This window comes from Prionailurus bengalensis, chromosome A1, assembly GCF_016509475.1.
Source record: "Prionailurus bengalensis isolate Pbe53 chromosome A1, Fcat_Pben_1.1_paternal_pri, whole genome shotgun sequence".
Taxonomy (NCBI): domain Eukaryota; kingdom Metazoa; phylum Chordata; class Mammalia; order Carnivora; family Felidae; genus Prionailurus; species Prionailurus bengalensis.
The window spans coordinates 13,960,165-13,983,913 of NC_057343.1; the positions used below are offsets into that span (position 1 = coordinate 13,960,165).

Sequence of the window (23,749 nt, forward strand, 5' to 3'; positions counted from 1 at the left end):
TCTCATGTTATCATTAGTTATTGTTTCTTTTTGTTCATTTTCAGCTGGTTGGTGGAGAATTTGACTTGGAGATGAACTTTATTATCCAGGATGCTGAGAGTATAACATGCATGACAGAGCTTTTGGAGCACTGTGATGTAACATGTCAAGCAGAAATATGGAGCATGTTTACAGCCATTTTACGAAAAAGTGTTCGGAATTTACAGACTAGCACAGAAGTTGGGCTAATTGAACAAGTATTGCTGAAAATGAGTGCTGTAGATGACATGATAGCAGGTATGGGGTTATCTGACAGGAAAATATACTTTAAATGTTTATAAAGATTCACGTACTTCTCTTTATATTCTACTGGTAATTAGATTTGTTGAAGCTAACTTGATTTAAAATAGATAAATAGAAATGTATGGAAAGTTTGCCTTGTATATTAAGGGAAAACTTGAAGAATGGAAGATACTTTCTTTTGTATTAGACAAACAATTACTAATTTTGCTTTTCTAGGTTTTAGAATCTCAATAGTGTGGAATAAATACTATGAAATCTATCAGAAAAATAAACAGTACCTTTTTACATAGTACTTAGTTAAACCTTTACATAACTGAAAATTTACAACATGTACTACAATTCTGCGTAATGAGCACTTCCAACTTTTTCGAGCTCTGTGCTCTTCAGTTTGACCTATGTGGAACTATAATAGGGGGGTACTAATAGCCTTGGGATAAGCATGTTGAATTTTTAGGAAGTGTCCAATTTTTTTAAGAGAAATTTTGTATTAAAAAGATATAGATTAGAACATAAAAATTGCATGGAATTGTTATGCGTTATTTCAAATAACTTTGAAATCTATGAATTTTCATTGCCAATCCTTTACCTCCCTCCAAGTTCATTCTCCTTTGTTGTTAGATGCACTTCAGTAGAAATGTTTTGAAATATGGTCACAGAGCCACATTATTCTCCAAAAATAAGTTCAGAGCTTGAAATATTGGTTTTTTTTTTTTAAGCCATGAATCTTTAGCATAAGCTTCTTGTGATGTAAAAGGGTTTTCATAATCTTAAAAGTGCTGGTATGACTCCTCACAATATCATATCTGATCCTTAAAAGTAGCTCAGACACCAGAAAATTCTGTATAATATTTTGATTTATGCACAATTAATTTTAATACTAGTAGAACAAAACAGTAAATAAGAAATAATGGAGTGAAGGATAAGTTAAACATGAATGCTTTTTAAATTTAAACAATATTAATTTTTTTTTCTTAGAGTATATTACAATCATTTCTAATTGCTTTCAAGGTGGCATCTATCTCTATTTAGAGTGATTTAACATTCTCTGTGTTGGTTACTGATGGTTAACTTGATGAAAAATGAAATTCAAATTTAGAACATCTTTTTAATGATGATACATACCATCTTTAAACCGTTCTGTAAATTCTGGCATTCTTTAATAGGAATTTATTTGCATAAGCTTATATATACACATGTGTAGAACATCATACAATTTTTGGGTCTTCATATCTGGGTTTAAATCCCTGAAGTTTTGTTTGTTTGTTTTTGAAATAAAGTGGCTACCACTTTATAAAGTGCACTTTAGAAAATGAGCCACAATTATATACATAGTAGTTTGCTCGTGCACAATTCATGAGCTTTGAGATACAAGATGATAGTAATCTTGACTAGTACTATCATATGCAGAAGTTCATATGGTCATTTTTCTATTATAAAAGCTCCTTAATTCTCTTGTCTTTGCTTCTCAATGGTAGCAATTCTGGTAATACAAAACTTTCACTTTTTGTTATTTTAATCATTGAATAAACATCAGAAAATTACCTGTACCTTACTTTTCAGTAGAGAAATTAAAATTTAGACAACATAGTAAAGAAGCACTAATAACCAACAAAATATTACTGAGTTCTCACTCTGAATATTTATAGCATGTTAAGTTCAAAGAGGCATTTTTCATTTACTAATGTACAGGTATGACAGAAGGTAGTTAAACATCTATACTGAACTGATAAGAGAATTTCATAGTCTTAGCACTTGTTTATCTTTAAAAAATCTGTCCAGAAAAGAAGACCTGCAATAACAAAATTAAACTGACCTGCTTGATTATATGTATAATAAATAATAAATATTAATAATTATGTCATTAAGTAAAAATTTAATAGATCACTTTTTGTGACATACATATGAGGTGAGATAAAGTTTGGGAGAAAGATTTTAATTTTTTAGAAAAGTATTTATAGGTAAATGTTTAAGAAATCTATGAATTTGCCATTGCAGCTAATTGCTTAAAACTGCTTCATATTAACTGGGGTTTTAATAAATGCTTGATTTCTATCTAGAATTTTTGCTTAGAAAGAGATCATCTGGCTAATATGCAGTAACCATAAACTTTTTTATTGAGTAATGAAACATTGTATTAAAAGATTTCTCAAAAGTTGGCATATCAGTAGTCACAATTTTATCATAAAGATTGCTTACTTATTGTGGCATTGAGTAAGATTAGCCACTTATTTATTGATGAAAATAACCACCTTAAATTCCTATTTTGAAATACATACATAATAAATTTTTTAAAGTCTCAAATTCCAGGTATTGTCATATTGGATAATATATATTATATATCAGTAACTATTTAAGTTTATCCTAACTCACTTTTTAAATTAATTGATGATGAATTATTTAGAATGTGTATGTGTATTGATTGTAATAACTTGTATAGTATCTTTGATCCTTAGGAAGTGCTTTAGAAATTGAGAAAATGAAGTATAGTTATTTAGATGTGTAATTTCTTCTAAAGAGCGATTGATAGCGGAACTACTCACAATGTCTAGAGATGAGAAAGAAATCAAGGCCAGAAAATTAAATGTATAATTTTTCTGTTATCTGGTGAGCTGGTGTATCTCTCATATGCACGTAAACACATGAACAGAGTGGATATCCCTAATAATGCATTTAAGTTATACTTTTAGAGACTGGTAGGTAACAGAGAGGGCCCTGGAGCCATATTGCCTAGGTTTTAATCCTGACCCTACCACTTAGTAGAGTGTGTTCTTGGGCAATGTGATTAGGGTATTTATGCCTCACATTCCTCATTTTAGGAAGGGGCTAATACTAGTACTTACCTCATAGGCTTGTTGTGAGGATTTGTGCACTTAGTAATTGTAAACCACTTGGAATAATGCCAGGCAAGGAGTAAGTGCTCACAATTGTTAATGGGACAAGGAATATTTCCAGAATATATTTTATTAAGCATAGATAATTCTAAAAGAAAATATGGTCAACTATCACTTTTTTATTTGAAAATAATCAATTTACAATGTTAAATCATTGCACCTTTGTATATTTTTGTCTACCTTTCCCTGCATACAGCCGATGTGTGTGTGTGTGTGTGTGTGTGTGTGTGTGTGAATGTATATGTGTGTGTATATTCTGGGAATTTATAAAATCTATTTTATATATTTGCTAAGGAAACTTAATTTAATGGTGACGCTGATGGAAAAAATCCTAAAATTCAAATACCATGTTTGTAGTTATCTGGTAACTTAAAAATTCTTAATTAGAATGGCAGTTCTGGAGGACAATTAGATGAATATACATGTAGAAATGACAGTTGCTAACTTTTGCTCTTTCAAAAAGTATATTACCTTGACAGATGGCAGCTCACGACTAGAGTTCAGAATAACTTTATTTTCCTTTAAAGATCTTCTAGTTGATATGTTGGGGGTTCTTGCCAGCTACAGCATCACTGTCAAGGAGTTGAAGCTTTTGTTCAGCATGCTTCGAGGAGAAAGTGGAATCTGGGTAAGCTGTGGTCAGAGGGAAAAGTATTCAATATCAGTGCATTAATACTTAATGTTCAACAATTTGTCTCTAGAGAGCTATAAACTGGAACTTGTAATGGAAACTGTTCCCTTTAAAGAGTTTAGTAAATGATTTAAAATTAATTTCTCTCTAGTTAGAAAACAGTCCAGTGTCTAACATGATATATTAGGTAATTTTGCTAAATTTGCACAGTGACATTTCTTTTCTTGTTTCCTCAGCCAAGACATGCAGTAAAATTGTTATCAGTTCTTAATCAGATGCCACAAAGACATGGTCCTGATACTTTTTTCAATTTCCCTGGTTGTAGTGCTGCGGTAAGTTTTAAATATGTATGTTTATTTTTATTTATTTTTAATTCATCTCTGTTAAAGTATAATTTACATCCAATAAAATTCACTTATTTCAAAGTACGGTTTGATGAGTTGTAAAGTTGCATAATCACCACCACAGTCATGATTTTGAACAATTCCATCACTTCCCACAATTCCTTGTAACTGTGTGAAACCAGTCCCCTCTCCCCAGCCCTGTCCCTTGAAACTTCTGATTTATTTTGTGTTTTTATGATTTTGCCTTTTCTGGAATTTCATATAAATAAAATCATTCAGTATGTAATCTTTTCTGTCCTGCTTCTTTCACTTATCATAATGGTTTTGAGGTTGCCTGTGTTGTAGCTTCCCAGAAGTTTATTCTGTTCTTTTTATTCTGGTTTGTGTTACATTTTATGGATATACTACAGTTTATCCATTCACTAGTTTATGGGCATTTGAGTTTTTAGTTTTTGACTCTTGTAAATAAAACTGCTATGAACATTTGAACATAGATCTGTAGGCATGTTTTCTCATCTCTTAAGTAAACATACGAGTGAAATTGTTGGGTTTTATGCTAAGTGCGTGTTTCATTTCATGAGATTGCTTTCAGGCAGATTGTTTTCCATAGTGGAAAATTTTGCATTCTCATCAACAGTGTATGAGAATCTGAGTTGATCTGCACCCTGGACATTGTCCATCTTTTTAATTTGAAGCATTTAAATGATTATGTAATGGTACCTCATTGGAGGCTTAATTTTGTATGCCCTAATGTTTGATGATATTGAGCACTTTTTCATGTGTTTATTGGCTGTTTTTACATCTTCTTGTGTCATATTTGTGTTCAAATCTCTGGTTAAAAAAATTGGTTGTTTTATTATCTTAAGAGTTCGTTATGTATTTCAGGTATAAGTTAATTTGTCAGATGTGTATTTGTCAAATATTGTTTCCAATCTGTGGCTTTTCTTTTTATTTTCTTACCAGTACTTCTTAAACAGATTTTAATTTTGATGAAGTTCAATTAAACGTTTCTTTCTTTTATGGCATATGCTTTTGTAATCTAAGAAATCAGTATACACCAAAGTCACAACATTTTTTTTTTTTATGCTTTCTACTGAGAGTTCTTTTGTTTTAGCTCTTATATTTAGGTCTAGGATCCTTTTTTGTGTGAATTTTTAAAATATGATATGAGGTTTCTCCTCTTTCTCTGCTCCCCCCCCCCCAACTTGTGCCTTCTCTTTCAAAATAAATAAATAAACATTTAAAAATATGCTATGAGGAAGGTTGGAAGTTAAAGTTTTGTTTGTTTTGCATATGATTATTGAATTTCTTCATAACCATTTGTTAAATAGTCCTTTAACTTCGAATTTTCTTGGCACCTTTCTTGAAAACTATCTGGCCATGTTTGTGTAAATCTGTTTCTGAACTCTGTGTTTGGTTCCTTTGTCCTCTGTTTCAGCTTTTATGCCCAAATCAGATTTTCTGTCTTTTATTTTCATAGTTTTATAGTAAGTAGTTCTTGATATCAGGTTGTATATAAGTACTCCAACTTTGTTCTTCATTTTAAAATAATTTTGACTACTCCAGATAGCATTTACATGCGTGTGAATAAACTTACCAAATTTTATACAGTGCTTACTGTGATTTAGATTGTGTTGTGTTAAATCTGTAGAATAATTGGAGAGAAGATATTGAGTGTTCTCTAATTCATAAACACATTATAACTCTTACTTTAGTTTTCTTTGATTTTTCAGTGTTTTATAGTTTTTAGCACACATGTCTTAAAAAGCTTTTGTTAAATTTATCCATAAATATCCATATTGATTTTTGCTAGCATACAGAAATACAATTGGTATTTTATTTTTTGTATAATGACCTTATATCTTGAGACCTTGCTTAAATTCACTTTCTAGTCCTAGCAGGTTTTTAGTAGATGCCTTAAGATTATTTACAGATATTTTTGTAAATAAAACCAGTATTATTAATATTTTTTTAGCTTACAATCAGTATACCTTTTTATTTCATTTTGTTGCATTACTGTACTAGCTAGGAATCTAGTGCAGTATTTAATACAGTAGTATCCTTGACTCATTCTAGCTGTAGGGAAAGCTTTAAGTATTTCACCATTAAGTATGGTATTAGTAATTAGGCGTTAAGACATGTCCTTTTTCAGGTAGAGGAAATTCCTTTCTGTTCCTATGTAACGGAAGTTTTTTAATCGCCAATATGTTGACATTAGTGTTGAATTTTGCTGAATGCTTTTTCTGATTTTATTGAAGTAATCGTATGGTTTTTCATCTTGATCCTTACTAGTGTGGTAAAATATAATGATTGACATTTCATTGTTAAGCCAAACTTTGTGTTCCTGGGATAAAAGCTACCTGGTCACTATGTTTTAACCTTTTAATACAATACTGGATTTGATTTGCTAAGGTATTGCTAAGAAACTTTGCAGTTATTTTTATGAGTGATTTGGGGGTATAGTTTTCTTTTCCTATAATATTTTTCTCTGCTTTTGGTGATAGGGTAATTTCTTATAAAATGAGACGGGAACTGTTAATTTCTTTTTTTTAAAGAAGTTTATGTAGAATTGATATTACTTATTAAATGTATGCTGGAATTCACTATGGTAGCCATCTAGGTCTGAAGTTCTGTTTGGGGAAGGTTTTAAACTATGAATTTAATTTTTATAATGGATACAGGGAGCTTTTCTATTTCCTTTTGAGTGAGCTTTATAGTTTGTGTCTTCCAAGTAATTTGTACAGTTAATCTAAGTTGTTGAATATATTGGCCTAAGCTTATCATCATATCCCCTTCTTATCTGTTTAATCTCCTCTTTCATTCTTGATACTGGAGGGTTTTTTTCCTGATCAGTCCTAGCTAGAGGTTTATCCATTTTGTTATTCTTTTCAAAGAACTGTCTCAATCTGCTTGATTTCATTGTTCTTATCTACATTGTAGGCTTGTAGAGAATATGTATAAGTTTTGACTAGAAGAACTGGTTTTGATTTCCGGATCCTCTACTTCATTACTGTAGAGGACTGGTCCCTTAATATTTCTTGGCTTACTTTCATGTGAAACACTAGTACTTTATCATGGAATAGTGTTACTATGAGACTGTAATGAAATAATATGTCATTTAAGGACTATATAAGTTAAAAAACATCATGTAAATATTTTTTGCTCCTTGGTTTTTATTATAAGCATCTTTGTAGTCTTCCATTTCATCAGCCATTACTGTAATTTCATATTTTCTCTTAATATTTCGTTACTAACCTTTTTTTAGAGTTACAATTTCCAATCTTAACACAATTGTGAAACAAAAATAGGAAAAATAAAAATTGAGAAACAAAAATAGGAAAGTTAAAAATCTTTTTCCAGATGAAACTAATAATTTTACATATCAGATTGTTAGGGTAGAACACATATCAAACGTACATTGTGGTATGTGACAGAGAAAAACTGTCACTGTCTGCAAGAAAGTACCAGTTTTCATAGATGTAATAATTCTGTTTACATATGTAGATCTATTTTAATACATTTTACAAAATTGTTAGTGATCTGACATCTAGTAGATCTCACTTTAAGGGGTAAGAGAAATATGAGCAATTGCTGTCTTATTTACAGCTAAACAGTGTTAAAACTTTGTTTTAATAAATTATCTGAATTGCCTCAGTAAGGTTGCACCTCATTGTGTTTTTAGCCAGTTGACCATTTACCTGAAATCTATGAATATTTTCTATCTGTATGTAAACACACATACATGCACACACACCCAAAGGATTTTGCTTATATGCTGTTAGTAGTGTATGTTTGACTTGTTCACATTCAGGAGATGTTGATGGACTTAACACTTATCAGTTACTCTTTCTTGGTTTTCCTTGCATCACTCATTTTCATAAAGAGTAGTTTCAGTTAAGACTATATTCTTTGTAGGAGAGGAAGCAAAGAAGGAACTGTTTTTTATTTGAGTCATACAAGCTATATATAAGATAAATGACATTATTGTTGTTACATTTGTTGAGGAAACAGCCTCAACAGTGTAACATTGTTCAGGGTCAAAAGCAGAGTCATAGCTTGAACTAAAATTTTCCTGACTTTTAAGTGCAGTGTTTTTTGTTTTTTTGTTTTTTAACAACAGATTGGCTTATTTCCAGGTATGTTACCTCTGCTATCGAACTGCTGAAAAATTCAGATAGGAGCTGATTTTAAAATCCTTATTACCATTATAGTGTTTTTGGTCATTTACTTCTGGATGAGCGTGATAGTAACTAGAGAGTACATGCTGTCTGGACCACTGTTGACTGTCTGGACCAGTCTTTGGATCGCTAAAATAATGACACTGCTTACTTTCCCTCTAAAATAACCATATGTACTAGGCCTTCTAAAGTACATTTTATACTGTGGAGGTGCCTTTCTATGAGCTATGCTGCCTTCACATGAGCAATTTGGAATGGAATTGTACACAGTGATTCACATAAAGGTGAATGACAAATGTAAGATGACATTTTATATGCTCTGTGACCTTTATGGATATACTTATTTAGATTTGTCTTTCATGATTATGATGTTTCATGAATCTGCTTAATTTAGGAATAGTGAATTTTTCTATTGGCTGAGTTTACTGAAAGCATTCCATCTACACATCAGAATTATTTCTTTTGCAAATCACAAAAAATAGGAATGCAGATTTTGGAGTCTGTTAGACTAGGGGACAGTGAGGGATATAGATTTTGGCACAGTGAGGGACATCCAATTGTGGGCGCCAGAATGTTGTAGAAGGAAATAGGGAGGAAGAGTAAAGACTGTTTGACTCCATAATCACAAAGGTATCCCCAAAGACATGCCATTAACACAATGGGACTAGAAGGAAATAAGTGTTACGATCAGGCACAAATGCTTTGGAAGTAAATGTGCCTGGTTGCACAAAGGCAGTACTATACAAAGTTAGCTTTTGTGCATTGATTAAGGGAGGGTGTATGCATTAGTTAGTTCAAAAGAGTAGAAAAAGGCTAGTGATGCAATGTGCACTTATAGAAGGCTTTGGTTAGTATAGTAGTAGGGGCTAGAAATGAGAGATTGCAGGTCCCTAAAGCATTTATTCTAGATGTTATATACTAAATTTAATTAATAGAATGTCTATCAGTATAGCTAACTGTCTTGTTGAAGAGATTGCCCATAATAGAGATCCTTATTTATCCATGTAATTATTGGAAGTCCACAATGAAATTCAGGAAAATGCTATTCTAGAGTCTCTCACGTGTGTGTTTGGTATGAGTGGTAGCAAGACTAAAGACTATTATTATTTCATTATCACTCAAGGTTAGAGTTTTCTCTTGTGAGATTTTTTTTTTCCATTGTATTTTGGTTCACTAGTGTTTGCAACTATATGTGATTTAGGGCTCTTTCATGCTACCATGGAGATAATAACAAATGATCTCTTGGACCACCTGTCTTTTTTCTGGTGAAAGAATGGGTCTAGAAACTTGAAGAGCAGCTTGGCTCAAATTCTTCCCTGTATCTCTTAGTTTAATGCAGTCTTTAAGTTCTAATTTAGGGTCTGGTAGACTGAATGATGAAACTGGTGATACAGAAGTTGCTAAGGCCATTGGCAGGGGATAAGTCCGTGATTTTCTGATGTTTATACCTTCATTGTTTTTTGATCTGTAAAGGTTATATTTGAAATTAGTTACTGTCACATTTTATTTAACTGATACTTTTGTATCTTTTTCCATTGCCTTGTAGGCAATCGCATTGCCTCCTATTGCAAAGTGGCCTTATCAGAATGGCTTCACCCTAAATACGTGGTTTCGTATGGATCCATTAAATAACATTAATGTCGATAAGGATAAACCTTATCTTTATTGGTAAGTAATATATTTAATTTTAGTACTTTTGTCTTAAGTATTTCAGTTTTATAAATACGTAAGAGTACCAAGGCAACATATTAAGTAGAAGATGTGTGTGTGTGTGTGTGTGTGTGTGTGTTTATATTTGTATATGTTAAAACTATAAAGATACAATTACATAAATTTATTTTATTTATGTATTTCTTGCTGTTGATTCTAGGCAACCTGCTTCACTACTTTTTTTCCAATTACAGTTTAAAAGTTAAGGGTTACAAACCTTCTCTGTCCACTACACATCAGTCAATATCGATTAGTTGTGGGAGGTTGTTAGTGTACATGCTAATCCCTGATAAGGGGGAGGAAAAAAAAGAGAGTACTTCCAGATTTTATTTACTTTGCCTTTTTACTGTCCTTGTTCTATGAGCATAATTAAGGTATGCTTTAAAATGTTAATAATAACTATGATGTAAGAAAATACAATCAAATAATAAAATTAATTATTTGATAGATAACTAACAGAATGGGTTGATGAACCCAACAGTAGGTTGACCTGTAAGGACTGATAGCTTGGAAATTTTAGTTTGCCAATAATGCACAGTAGTGAGAAGATCAAGCTTTCATTGATTGCCTTAGTATATACTAGGCATTGTAAGTGTTTACATGTAAGTGTTACCTCATTTAACATTTGCAGTGCTCTGAAATAAGACTGTCTGAGGCCTTAATCTTCACTACTTACTTATTGATCCTGTGCTTTGGTGTTTTCAACTTTAATAAATTGAGGATGATAACAGTACCTATCAGGTTAATGAGAATAATTAAGTGCTTTTGTACATTGGTTCAGAAATATGAGTATAGAAAAATGTGAGCTATTAATAGCTTATCAGCTCTGTTACAAAAGATTACATATGGGTAGTAATGAGAGAGTTTTAAACAAAAATCTGAACCTCCAAACATAAATGGGTTGAACTTCAGAATGGTCATTTGGCAGATCATACATTTATTTCAATAAGACCATCATTTTGGAGAGCATTTACACTTTGTGCTAGGAGTACAGTTTACAGCTAGGAGGTGTGCCCCCTTAGAAGAAGGTAACTATTTCATAGATACATCTTTTTTCTTCTTTTGACTAAAAATGTATTCCTGTGTTTAGTTACCTACATCATTTATCAGACTTGGCTCTTTTTTTTTTTTTTAATTTTAAGTTGTAAGCTATTTTGAAAGATATAATAGAATCAGAGAGCAAGTTGTTTTTGAAACAGTAGCTTTGTAAATGGTTTCTGTATTTGCTAATTTTGGTGGTCCTTGATGGTAAATGAGATCTACTTGGTAAGATTTTATATTAGTTTGTTTTTGTGTATTTGTGATATTTTACATTGAAATATCAACAGGTTTTGTAGTTTTCTATTTTCTCAATTTAAATTACTTCTTTTAGTTCTAAATCTAAAAGGTTTTAGTCTTTATTTGGTACATGTAATACCCCTTCTGACTCTATAGGAAAATGAGTTTTTATTTTATATGCAGAGTTTTAAAAAGTTTGTTTATTTTTGAGAGATAGACAGCATGAGCAGGGGAGGGGCAGAGAGAGAAGAGACAGAATCCCAAGCAGACTAGGTGATGTCAGCCCAGAGCCTGAGGTGGTGCTCTAACTCACGAAACTGTGAGACCATGACTCAGAGCTGAAACCAAGAGTTGGATGCGTGACTGAGCCACGAAATGAGTGTTTATTCTATATTTGGGGCCAGGTGCCCTGAAATGAGTTTTATTTAAAAATTTTTTTTTTCAACGTTTATTTATTTTTGGGACAGAGAGAGACAGAGCATGAACGGGGGAGGGGCAGAGAGAGAGGGAGACACAGAATCGGAAACAGGCTCCAGGCTCTGAGCCATCAGCCCAGAGCCCGACGCGGGGCTCGAACTCACGGACCGCGAGATCGTGACCTGGCTGAAGTCGGACGCTTAACCGACTGCGCCACCCAGGCGCCCCGAAATGAGTTTTATTTTAAAGTAATGTTTTATATTATTTTTATAATGCTTTTTAGATATATGGTTCTTTGTATCAGAGAATATTAAACAATTCTATTTTCTTTACAGTTTTCGTACTAGCAAAGGAGTTGGTTACTCTGCTCACTTCGTTGGCAACTGTCTAATAGTTACATCACTGAAGTCTAAAGGAAAAGGTTTTCAGCACTGTGTGAAATACGATTTTCAACCACGTAAGGTAGGTATAAGTAAATATTTCTATTGAGGAACACACAATTTACAATTCCCACTGTCTTCAAATTCACTTGTTATGACTTCTGTAATATTCTCTTACTGATTTTCTAATGACTCATGGTGCTTATTTTTTCTCTTCCCCTTGTCTGCATTTTCTTTTTACTTTTCTAACTTTTCACATAAAAAGAGGCTCTTGACCTCTTGCAGTGTGTGTCTCACTTGCTAGCTCATTGTGATTTATTCTATGTCATTCTTAAAGTAAATACTTACTGAATATTTCCTGAGTTCCAGACACTGTTGTAGGCACTAGAGATGTGACAGTGAACAAAACAGACCACATTCCTGCTTTTGTGGAGCTTATATTTTCCGGGAATTTTTATTCAGTTTTATGAGAGCTTTCCACTCTTATTCTTATCTCCAAGCTCTTTTCTTATATTCTCCTCTACCAAACGATACTGCCATGGGAATGTCTGTTTGGCCTCTCAACTTCAGAATATGTTAACACCGAATTTGCATCTCCAGTCCTATATCCATTATGTTCTAAATCCCTTGTTTAGATTAAGAAACTGCCATCTTCCTGATAGTGGGGACTTGAGTCACTTTTGTTTTTCATCCCCTTTTTGATCTTTACCAGTTCAATTTTCCAGTCCTTTACTTTGTATCTCTGTAATGTATCTTTCTTAAAAAAAAAAAAAAAATCCTTACCTGCTGCTTGAATTCTTCATACTGTTCTCTCTTTATTTTGGATCCTTTGTCTTCTCCTCTCCCAGATGATTTCACACGCTAATATCTGATTTATATTCTTGGTCATATTATTGCATTGCTCAAACCGATCATTTGCTTCTTACTAACAACTAATTTATTCCATTAACATTTTTAGTCTAGTCCCTCATGATTTGGGTTTTATTTTCAGCTCTTTTTTTTTATACCCTTTATTGTGTCAAAACGGAGCTAGCATGTGTGTTTCACTTTTTTCCTTTTCAATTGTTCAATCTCTGGCATGAAAACATTTACATGTCTCCTCACTTGTGGCTGTAGGTCTTCAAATCTCACATTATCGTTAGGTTCCATTCTACGTAACATGATTTCCATGGACTCTTTCCTTGATTTGCCTTGCTCTCAGATATAATCTCTCTCATAGCATACTATTTCAGTATTTTTTATAACAATTATTTGTTTTGAACCTTTATTACTCATTTATAAGTGCATAATTTAGTAACTGTTGAGATCAAGCTGTGTATTTGATTGATCTGTATATTCCCTTATTTACCTGCCACAGAGTTTTGAACTGACAATAATATATGTTGGATGAACAAATAAAATAATGCTTTAATAACCAAAAGAGTTTCCTGAAGGAGTAGGTTATATTTATCTGGACAGCTAATTTCTGTTGAGCAGTTGATTTTCTAGTGGTGTAAAAATAAAGGAGGTATTACTATTGATAAAATGAGATGAAGGCGTAGGCCTCGTGGTCAGTGCTTCTTTGTAGGGCAGTATGCCAAAGACCTTTTCCACGTGGCTGGAAGAGGAAAGACAGTCACGGCAACAAAGATCAAGTCATTTAGGTTGTTACTTACTATGTGATATGTATTTAAAATCAAAAGCTTACCAGCTTTTCTTGTTGTTCTTTCAGCACAGTATTACACCCTGCAAAACTAAGTTAATTTTTGGAATTGTAGAGAACTAGAGCTTTATCCATGAGCATTAAGCAAGATTTTGCACCTTTGACAAAGGGTTTTGCACAGGTTTACTGGAAGATACAGTTACTTAAAATTACAACCACAGACACATTCTTGTATGTTTATACTGATCCAAAAATTTTGGTGTATAGCATATATAATTTTGTATGCTATGTCATTTTGTATAATAATCTATGTAATGTATAAATTTGCTATATGTTATATAGGAATAATGCAGTGTCTTTTCAATTTTTAGCACATTTATGAAAACAATATTAAACAATTTAAGTTATATTATTCAAATTATTCAAAGGCAAACTTATATGAGCTTTCTGTTACTTTAATTATAGTTCTGAGGAATTATGTTTGAAGAACATTTGCAGAAATTTTTCTTTAATAGCAGTTCTGTCTTATTCTTCCTCTTCCCTTTTCCTCTCCCCCAAATTCTCTCGGTCCTCCTTTACCTCCTCCCCCTCTTTTGCTCATCCTTTCATCTTCCCCTGTCTTTCCCCTTCTTCTTCCCTTTTTTCCTCCTCCTCCTTTTCTTGTTCTTCTTCCCTCTAACTGTATTTGGTTTAGATACAGAACAAGTTTTTAGACTGGACATTCAGACTTCACAGTAGTTTGTATACATGTACATGTCATGCACTATGGATTTATACATAATTAGCTCTTTTAAAAGGTCAAGTGTTAAACCTCCAGATTTGGTAATACAGAGAGACTTTTCTTGAGGGAGTTTAAGCTGATCCTAGTAGTCCTGAATCTTGTTTCCTGAGATTCAAGGTTACACTAATTTCTGCTCTTCAAAAATGCTGGCTTCAAGAAGGGAGATATTACTCTGTGGTTAATGTTTTGGCCCTTGAAATATACCTCTGAATATAGATATTCAGAGGCCAGGTTGATATGTGTTTGGAATTTTTTTAAATTTTTTTAATGTTTATTTTTGAGAGAGAGAGCAAGAGAGAGAGAGAGAAAGAGAGAGACAGAGAGCCACCCGGGTGCCCTGATACGTGTTTTTAAAAGTGTGCTGTAGGGGCGCCTTGGTGGCTCAGTCAGTTGAGCATCCAACTTTGGCTCAGGTCATGATCTCGTGGTTCGTGGGTTTGAGCCCTACATTGGGCTCTGTGCTCACAGTGTTTGGAGTATGCTTGGGATCCTCTCTCTCCCTGTCTCTCTGCTTCTCCCCAGCTCGTGCTCTCTCTCTCTTTCTCTCTCTCTCTCTCTCTCTCTCTCTCTCTCTGTCTCTCAAAATAAATACATTAATTTAAAAAGTCTTCTCTAATATCTAAAGATAAAAAATAAAAAATGTGCAATTATGTTATATAATTAGATTTATAAGATATAATTCTCTATCACCTGGGTTTTTTTTTCTAGAGGGATGTTCTTGGCTATTTATTGGACTCTATCTTTGTGTTAGAGTATCTAGTCATTTGAAAGTCCAGAATTTAACACAGAAGGATAGGAGTTCCTATTTCCACGTGTTTAAGGCCAGTTATCCCTTATAGGTTCAAGGGCCTTTTTTGGATACCTGGCAGTGAGATTGTCCACCTTCTTTAAGAGCACACTTTACTTTTTATCCAAAGGAATATTTATCCACAGGAGCAACTGTAACAGAGATTGATGAGCCCACATATGGCAGAGGGAATGTCATTTCCTCTTCTTTCTGTTTGTTTTCTTGTTTGCTTATGATCCCGTGTATGTTTTGCCACATATTGAAGAAAATATTATTTAGGATGGGGTTTTCAAATATATATTTAAAATTTTACCTGAGTCCAATAAAAATATTTGCTTTATGTTGAAGCAATAGTAAAACTGTTTCTCTTAAAGAATATCAGCGTGGGGCACTTGGGTGGCTCATTCGGTCAAGTGTCTGACTCTTGATTTCAGCTCAGATCATGATTTCACAGTTTGTGAGTTCAAGCCCCACCTAGGGCTTTGCACGGACAGTGAGGAGCCTGCTTGGGATTTACTCTCTCTCTCCCTCTGCCTCCCCCCCGCCCCCATGCTTTCTCTCTATCTCAAAATAAATAAACTTAAAAAGAATTTATGTAAAAGAAAGAATATCAGTGTATCAATCATTCATTAATATATACCTGGAAAATAGCTTAAAAAGCAGGGATTCTAGGGGGCGCCTGGGTGGCACAGTCGGTTGAGCGTCCGACTTCAGCCAGGTCACGATCTCGTGGTCCGTGAGTTCGAGCCCCGCGTCAGGCTCTGGGCTGATGGCTGAGAGCCTGGAGCCTGTTTCCGATTCTGTGTCTCCCTCTCTCTCTGCCCCTCCCCCGTTCATGCTCTGTCTCTCTCTGTCCCCAAAAAATAAACGTTGAAAAAAAGAAAAGCAGGGATTCTAAATAAATTCATACATTAGAATGGAGGTTCTTGATTTCTTGATCCAAATCCCAGTTATTTTCATACAAATTTAATTGTCTCTCCTCCAGAAATTCTGATTTATTAGATTTGGGATGCCACCCAGGGGAGTTTGCCAAATGTGCCAAACTGTTTTGAATTTCAGTGGGAACTTGTTATAAATACAGATTCTTGGAATTATAATTTCCATGTTAGGAATATATTTTTAACAAATGCTCTAGGTGATGTTTTTCATCTGACAAGTTTAGATAACAGTGATTTGAAGAGTATAAATAAGGAAAATTAGGGTGAAGCTAAGAACTAAATAAAATTGTCATTAACCAATAAAAAGCAATTTAACCCATTTGTTCTCTCTCTCTCTCTCTCTCTCTCTCTCTCTCTCTCTCTTCACACTATTTCCTTATGAGAAATACATTCCCATTTGTAATAGCTCTATATATGTTGATTCTAAGGAGTCTTGGTAGGAACAGGGCCAGGGAGTGATAGATGTTTTAAAAAAACCATAGATGCTCATAAACCTTGAAAACCATAAATACTTTGTTTTACTGTTTCATTATTCAGGATAAATGCATTCTCTCTCTTTTTTTTCTTTCTTATTTTTCCAGGAGATGACCTAGCTAAATTGTAATCCTTTGATAAGGTGTTTAACTGGCCTTTCTAAAAGAAATCTTTATATTAAAACTTTTGCTTTCTTAGCTGTACCACTCACCAAATGTTTGACCTTGTGAAAATTCCGTAACGTTTTAGCCCACAGTAAATTATTAGCATATTACCTAAGATGTAGTAAGTGCTCAATATGTGTTAGCTACTATTGGTATTTGTATAAATATCATGGTATATTTTCCTATGAATTCTTATTACAGTTTTTTTTTTCATTTGTTTGGTATTTTTTTCTAGATCTAGTTTTGAGTCTTAACTAATTGCAGACCTCAGTGGATGTACAAAATATCAGTATGCATGCACAGGTTGCAATTTTCCTCCCATTTCTTTTAAAATATAAATCAGAAATAAAAAAAATATCAAGTCAAACATTGGTCTCTTTTGAATGGAAAAGACACTTGTCTGTTATATGTACATATTGATGTACCATGGAAAGAGAACATTAAAGTTAATTTTCCTATATCTGCTCTGACCTTCACTGAGATTAGTTCGTTCATTCAACTGTGCATTCATTTATTCATCCATCAGCTTTGTCAAATATCAGTGTTATGACCAAAAGCAAACTCTTTGATTGTAACTCCACATCTTATTATCTGGCTAATTAACTGGCTAACTGTATTAATTATCTTAAGTTAATGGTACCACTACCAATTTAAGTGAAAAATTAGAAGCCATCTTTAGACTTCTCTTTTCTGTATCAGCACTTTCAATGAGTTTTGTTAATTAGTCCCTATCTCCCTTCTTTTAAATTACTAATGTCCTTGTCTTAATTTAGACTTTTATAGTTTTCTTACCTCAACCTTTGCAGTAGTTTTCAGGTTTATCTTTAACACATTTGCCTAACTGTCCCACTTACTCAGTACTGCCAGTTATTTTCTTTTTTTTTTTTTTTTTTTTTAATTTTTTTAAACGTTTATTTATTTTTGAGACAGAGAGAGACAGAGCATGAATGGGGGAGGGTCAGAGAGAGGGAGACACAGAATCTGAAACAGGCTCCAGGCTCTGAGCTGTCAGCACAGAGCCCGACGCGGGGCTCGAACTCACAGACCGCGAGATCATGACCTGAGCCGAAGTCGGACGCTTAACCGACCGAGCCACCCAGGCGCCCCACCAGTTATTTTCCTAAACTATGAAGATGATCATTCCATTTTCCTGCTCAAAATTCCTTAGTGATAAGACATTATCAAAAAACAAAGATTACCAAAGGCGTCCTAAAGTCTCTTATAAACTGATCTTTGTTATTGTGTCTAAATCTAAACACCGAGAAAAGTTTTGTCAGGCCTCTGTGCTGTATGTAAAGTATTAAGATTCCTCTTTTCCCCCTGTTTACTCAGCAATTTGTATTCATCCTTCAACCTTAGTCTTAAGTTTCATTTTACTCTTTTAGTGACTTCTTCTCGGTTAGCCTTCCTTCTCGTTTTGTCTTTTCTTTTCCTTCTGCGCTCAGTTAGTCATTACTTCTTTTGCTCTCATATCTGTGTTTTAGACAGTTTCCATGGTTTTATAATTGCTTTCATGTTTGCTTTCCTGGTGAACTCTCCTTAAGGGTGTATATGTTATCATTGCCCACAGTCTGGAGGGTACTGGGCATGAAATAGACTATCAGTAAATTTTTTAAAAATGCTTATTTATTTTTGAGAGAGAGAGAGAGAGAGAGCCTGAGTGGGGGGAGGAACAGAAAGAGAGGGAGACACAGACTCCAAAGCAGGCTCCAGGCTCCGAGCTGTCAACACAGAGCCCGATGTGGGGCTCAAACTCATGAACCATGAGATCATGACCTGAGCTGAAGTCAGACGCTTAACCGTCTGAGCCACCAGATACCCTGACTATCAGTAAATTTTTTGAATGAATGAGTGACTCTGAGGAGTAAATGTCAATTTTAGGGGAAAAAAAATCTCATCAGAAGGAAATTGTGGATAAAAAATAGGTATTAGTTAATGCTGTCTTCTTTATGGCTGCCAAATATGTATTAGGAACTGTTCTTCATAATTCTCATATATTGTCTCTTATCTATAATGTTCACTCCACAAAAAGGCATTATTATTCCCCCTTTTTTAGAGATGGAAATAGCTAAATGATTTGCCAGAAGTCATAGAGCTTGTAACTTGGGAACTCAGTTTTTATATCTATATGAATGTAAAATTCATACTGCACAGCCAAGCACCCTAAGTTATTTGGTACATAGGAGAAAGAACTCAATAAATATTTGTTAAATAAGTTCTTTCCTATATCAAGTAAGTAACTATAGTAATATGTCTAATATTATTTATCTTAAACTTGTCTTTGGAGAGCAGGAAATCCTTTTCTATTTATAGACATTTGTTTATATGCATTCTATTTAGAAAGTTAAAATTTCTTTTTTTTTAATTTCAAGTTTTTATTTAAATTCAAGTTAGCTAACATGTAGTGTCAATTGGTTTCAGGAATAAAATTAAGTGATTTATCACTTATATAACACCCAGAGCTTATCACAAGTACCCTTCTTAATGCCTATCACCCATTTAGCCCATCCTCTACCCATCTCCCCTCCAGCAACCCTTAGTTTGTTCTCTATAGTTAAGAGTGTCTTATGGTTTGCCTCCCTCTCTGTTTTTATCTTATTTTATTTTTATTTCTCTTCCCCTATGTTCATATGTTTTGTTTCTTAAATTCCAGACATGGGTAAAATCATATGGTATTTGTCTTTCTCTGACTGACTCATTTTACTTAGCATAATATATTCTGGTTCCATGCACATTGTGCAGATGGCAAGATTTCATTCTTTTTGATGGCTGAGTAGTATTCCATTATATATATATATATATATGGCACACATTTGGGCTCTTTCCATAATTTGACTATTGTTGATAGTTACAAATTTAAAATTTTAATAATTTTACTCCAAAATAATAAAGGTTATATTTCCTGTGTTACCTAGATGGCATTCTGGTGGAAAATTTTCAAACTCAATGAGGGTAATACAAGTAAATTTGAATTTTTTTGCATGTAAACTTCTATAAGATTTTTCTTAAATTTATATGAAGCTCAATTTTTATGGCTTCTTCTTGATAATTTTGTAATATTTAGAAATATGAATGGTTAAATGACTGACTTTAAAGATTTTCTTCTGCTTTTAATCAAGACTAACATAAATGTTGCTTTCTGATCCAGTAGAAGATTCCTTTTGCAATAGTTAAAGATTACCTAGATTGAAACAACTTTAAAAAAGACATGTGTTAAGGGATTAGTTTGACCTAACATTTTATTTTTATAATTGAGGAACAGTGTTCTTTGTGTTATTGTGTTCCATGAGTTGTTTAGTGCACTATTTTTATTTTCTAACTTGAAATGAATGAAATTGAATTTTGTTCAAAATACTTCAGACACCTTGAAATAGCTGATATTTTCGTGGCTGGGAATTATTATAGCTTCATGTTTTTCAAAATATAGTATTATGAAATAATTGAGTAGTGCTTTTAAGTAATCTGGGAAACAAAGTTTGTATTATATATTTTTATGTTTTTGTGGGAGAAACGAAGTCTAATTTTTTTCTTCTTAAACATTGAAGGCATACTTGTTCGAGTGTCTATAAATCATTTGCATTTTTTATATCTTAGAATTATATTTCTGTATTCTTGGCCTTAAATTGTTAAGTTTCAAAGAGAGTAAGGGTTGGATCCACAAATCATTGCAGAATTTAAATCATTCCATATCAAAATATATACTTGAAATGTTTTTGGTTGGCCCTAGGAATTATAAACTTAGAACTTAATACAAAGTTATTCCTCGATTCTTAATGAATATTCACACATTATTAAGTTAAAAGATACATAATTTTTCTTGGACCTAATAAATCTGAGTTGTGGAATTGAAACCACCTAATCTTATTATAAATGTTAAAATGTTGGGGTGCCCGGGTGGCTCAGTTGGTTAAGCGTCTGACTCTTGACTTTGGGCTCAGGTCATGATCTCACAGTTCATGAATTCAAGCCCTGCATCGCTCTGTGCTGCTAGCACAGAGCCCACTTGGAATTCTTTCTCTCTCTGCCCTGCGTGCACGCTCGCTTTCTCTCTCTCTCTCTCTCTCTCTCTCTCTCTCTCTCTCTCTCTCAAAATAACCAAACAAACAAATAAATAAATAAAACTTTTAAAAAAATTTTAAAAAAGTAAATGTTAAAGTGTTGTTCCTTTGACTTATCTTTCCTGACCATGCAATCCGAAATAGAATCAAGGTTAATCTTTCTCAGTTTATGCTGGTTTTTTTTTCCTTCACAGTAATCATTATTTGTCATTTTATATTTATTTACTTGTCTAATCTGTGTCTCTTTCACTACACCATGAATTTCAGGAGAGCTGGACCTATGGTCTTTCTGGTCAGACTTGAAACAATACAAATACAAATGGTACAATACAAGTGTTATTAAATGAGTAAACCAAATATAATTGTATTTCCATAATATTTGCATCTTGGTATAGTAGAAGGAGTGTAATTCCACAGTTCAAGGTATTCTAGGTCTGTCTCCACCACAGATTTATTCTTTATGAGTCACTTCTTTCATCTGCAAAGTGAGAAGTATGAGGGGGAACTTGGTAATGCGTAATTGTTAGTATTCTTTCAAGCATTCTTAAAGTGTGTTGTGAATGTTATGATTGCTTTTTAGGTAATAACTAAACATTACATATCAAGATCTTTTTTTTTTTTATTTAAGTGGTACATGATCAGCATTGTCCACATCTATAATCGATGGAGGAACAGTGAAATTCGGTGTTATGTTAATGGACAGCTGGTATCCTATGGTGATATGGCTTGGCATGTTAACACAAATGATGTAAGTTTTTTGTTTTTTGTTTTTTTAATCTGTGCTTTAATGTATTTGAGTGTGTGATCTATCACTATTCATGACATTCATGAATTTTATAATAGTTTGGTAGAAACTTAATAGTTGTACTTCTGAAAGTTTTATTCAGTTAAATGAATTTTTAGTTCTTAAATTTAGTATAATTAAGTTGCTAAACTGGATGATTAGTGATGAAAAAAGGGAAATTGCTCAAATAAATTATTAAGTATTAGGTCACAACATCCATGCAATATTCTATTCTTTCTAGAATTTCAAGCATTAAAAACAAAAAGGTCTTACACCTTATTTGGATGTGAAAGGAAGACCTTACACACAGTGAATCAGTATAACGTGTAGTCACTATTATTTACTACAGAAATAGTGATAAATGCTGTGGAGAAATATTAAGTGGGAATAGGTATAGAGAGTATAGGTGTAGGGAAGGGGGAAGCCAGATGGTACAGAGATGATCTTAGTGAGAAGAGTTTAGGGAGCAAGTCATGTGGATATTTCGGAGAAATATCCCATTCACTGAAAGCAGTGAGTGCAGAGCCTTTGAGGCAGAACGGAAAGTTAATTGAACAAATAAGCAGCCAGTTTGCCTAGAACAGAGGGAGGAATGGACAGAACAATGTTGAGAGGTAAGGTTTAGACAGACCATAGAGGGTGAAATCATGCAGGCGTCATACACAAACATAATACCTGGGCTTTCCCATCTTAGCCAGCATAAAAATCTTAGGAAGGGTTTCAGCAGACAAGTGGCATGATGCAGGCTCATATTTTTTTTTTAATTTTTTTTAACGTTTATTTATTTTTGAGACAGAGAGAGACAGAGCATGGATGGGGGAGGGTCAGAGAGAGGGAGACACAGAATCTGAAACAGGCTCCAGGCTCTGAGCTGTCAGCTCTGAGCCCCCGACGCGGGGCTCAAACTCAGGGACCGCGAGATCATGACCTGAGCCGAAGTCAGATGCTTAACTGACCGAGCCACCCAGGTGCCCCCAGGCTCATATTTTAAAAATGTCCATCAGTCTGCAGTATTGAGAATATTCTAAAGGGAAAAAATGGCAGAAGCAAGGAGATCAATTGAATGACTTACTGTGATAATAACAAGCAGGTAATACGAGTTTTAGCGAGCATGTTAGCAGTGAAGGAGGTAATACAATTGTATTCTGGAGGGAGCATATCTTGAGTTAAATCCTTAAAAGCTCTGTTCTGGGCTTTCCTTTGTCATTATCCCGGCCTGTTAGAACCAAAGTAAAAGATGTTTTCAAATGCCTGATGTTTTACCTTCAAACCCAATAATACACAATCATTCCAGCATACCTGGTTTTATAAAAACTTGGCCTTTCTCTAACAAAATTCACTTCTCAGTGTTGTCTACATCTCTGCAGACTTTAATTTCCTTAAGGGCAGGGGTCTCTTTTTGTTCTCACTTGTATTATTTTAAATAGTACTGTGTCTGTAGTCCATATTTTCCCAGGGTCAAGGGTTGGAAGAGTACTCCTTACAGACATCTGAACCTTGAACTGTTTTCACATGACCTAAGAGCTGAGAATCTTGTTTTTTATTTTTAATTTTTAAAGGTTTTTCTTTTTTTAAGATACAAACAAAAAAATCAAGAAAGATTATGTGACAGAAACCACATGTGGCTGGTAAAGTTTAAAATCTTTACTATCTGTTCATTTATAGGACAAGTTTGCTTTTTTGCCCTAGAAACTCAAGGTGGGCCATAGTCAGTAAATTTTTGAGAATGACTTTGTCAGAATTAGAATGCACAGATGAAATTCTACTTTATCTCTGCCCTCCAGAGGGGAGACTTTTTATTATAGAGTGAAGGTAACCCCAATGACCTTGTTGGCTGTCACTACATCTAGTTATATTTAGAATGAAAGAAATGAAAAGAAAAGAAAAAAGAAAAAAAGACAGAGGGAAGGAAGGAAGAAGAGAAGGAAGGAAGGATTTTGATTTTTGAATTATTTGCAATAGTATACCAAGAAATGGAGAAGCCTGGGCCGTAACACTTACATACACATA

General features: G+C 33.6%; 1 protein-coding gene across 10 annotated transcripts in view; it reads left to right on the forward strand.

Moving 5' to 3' along the window:
- The window catches only part of NBEA (neurobeachin), a 685,885-nt gene that overhangs the window by 79,761 nt on the left and 582,375 nt on the right, over positions 1 to 23,749 (forward strand). For all 10 annotated transcript variants that reach the window (XM_043576682.1, XM_043576704.1, XM_043576721.1 and 7 more), the window contains exons 2-7: positions 45 to 276; positions 3,701 to 3,801; positions 4,041 to 4,136; positions 9,873 to 9,994; positions 12,067 to 12,193; positions 21,584 to 21,703. In XM_043576682.1, coding sequence (XP_043432617.1) covers positions 45 to 276; positions 3,701 to 3,801; positions 4,041 to 4,136; positions 9,873 to 9,994; positions 12,067 to 12,193; positions 21,584 to 21,703 — 798 coding nt within the window. The remainder of the gene's footprint in view (positions 1 to 44; positions 277 to 3,700; positions 3,802 to 4,040; positions 4,137 to 9,872; positions 9,995 to 12,066; positions 12,194 to 21,583; positions 21,704 to 23,749) is intronic.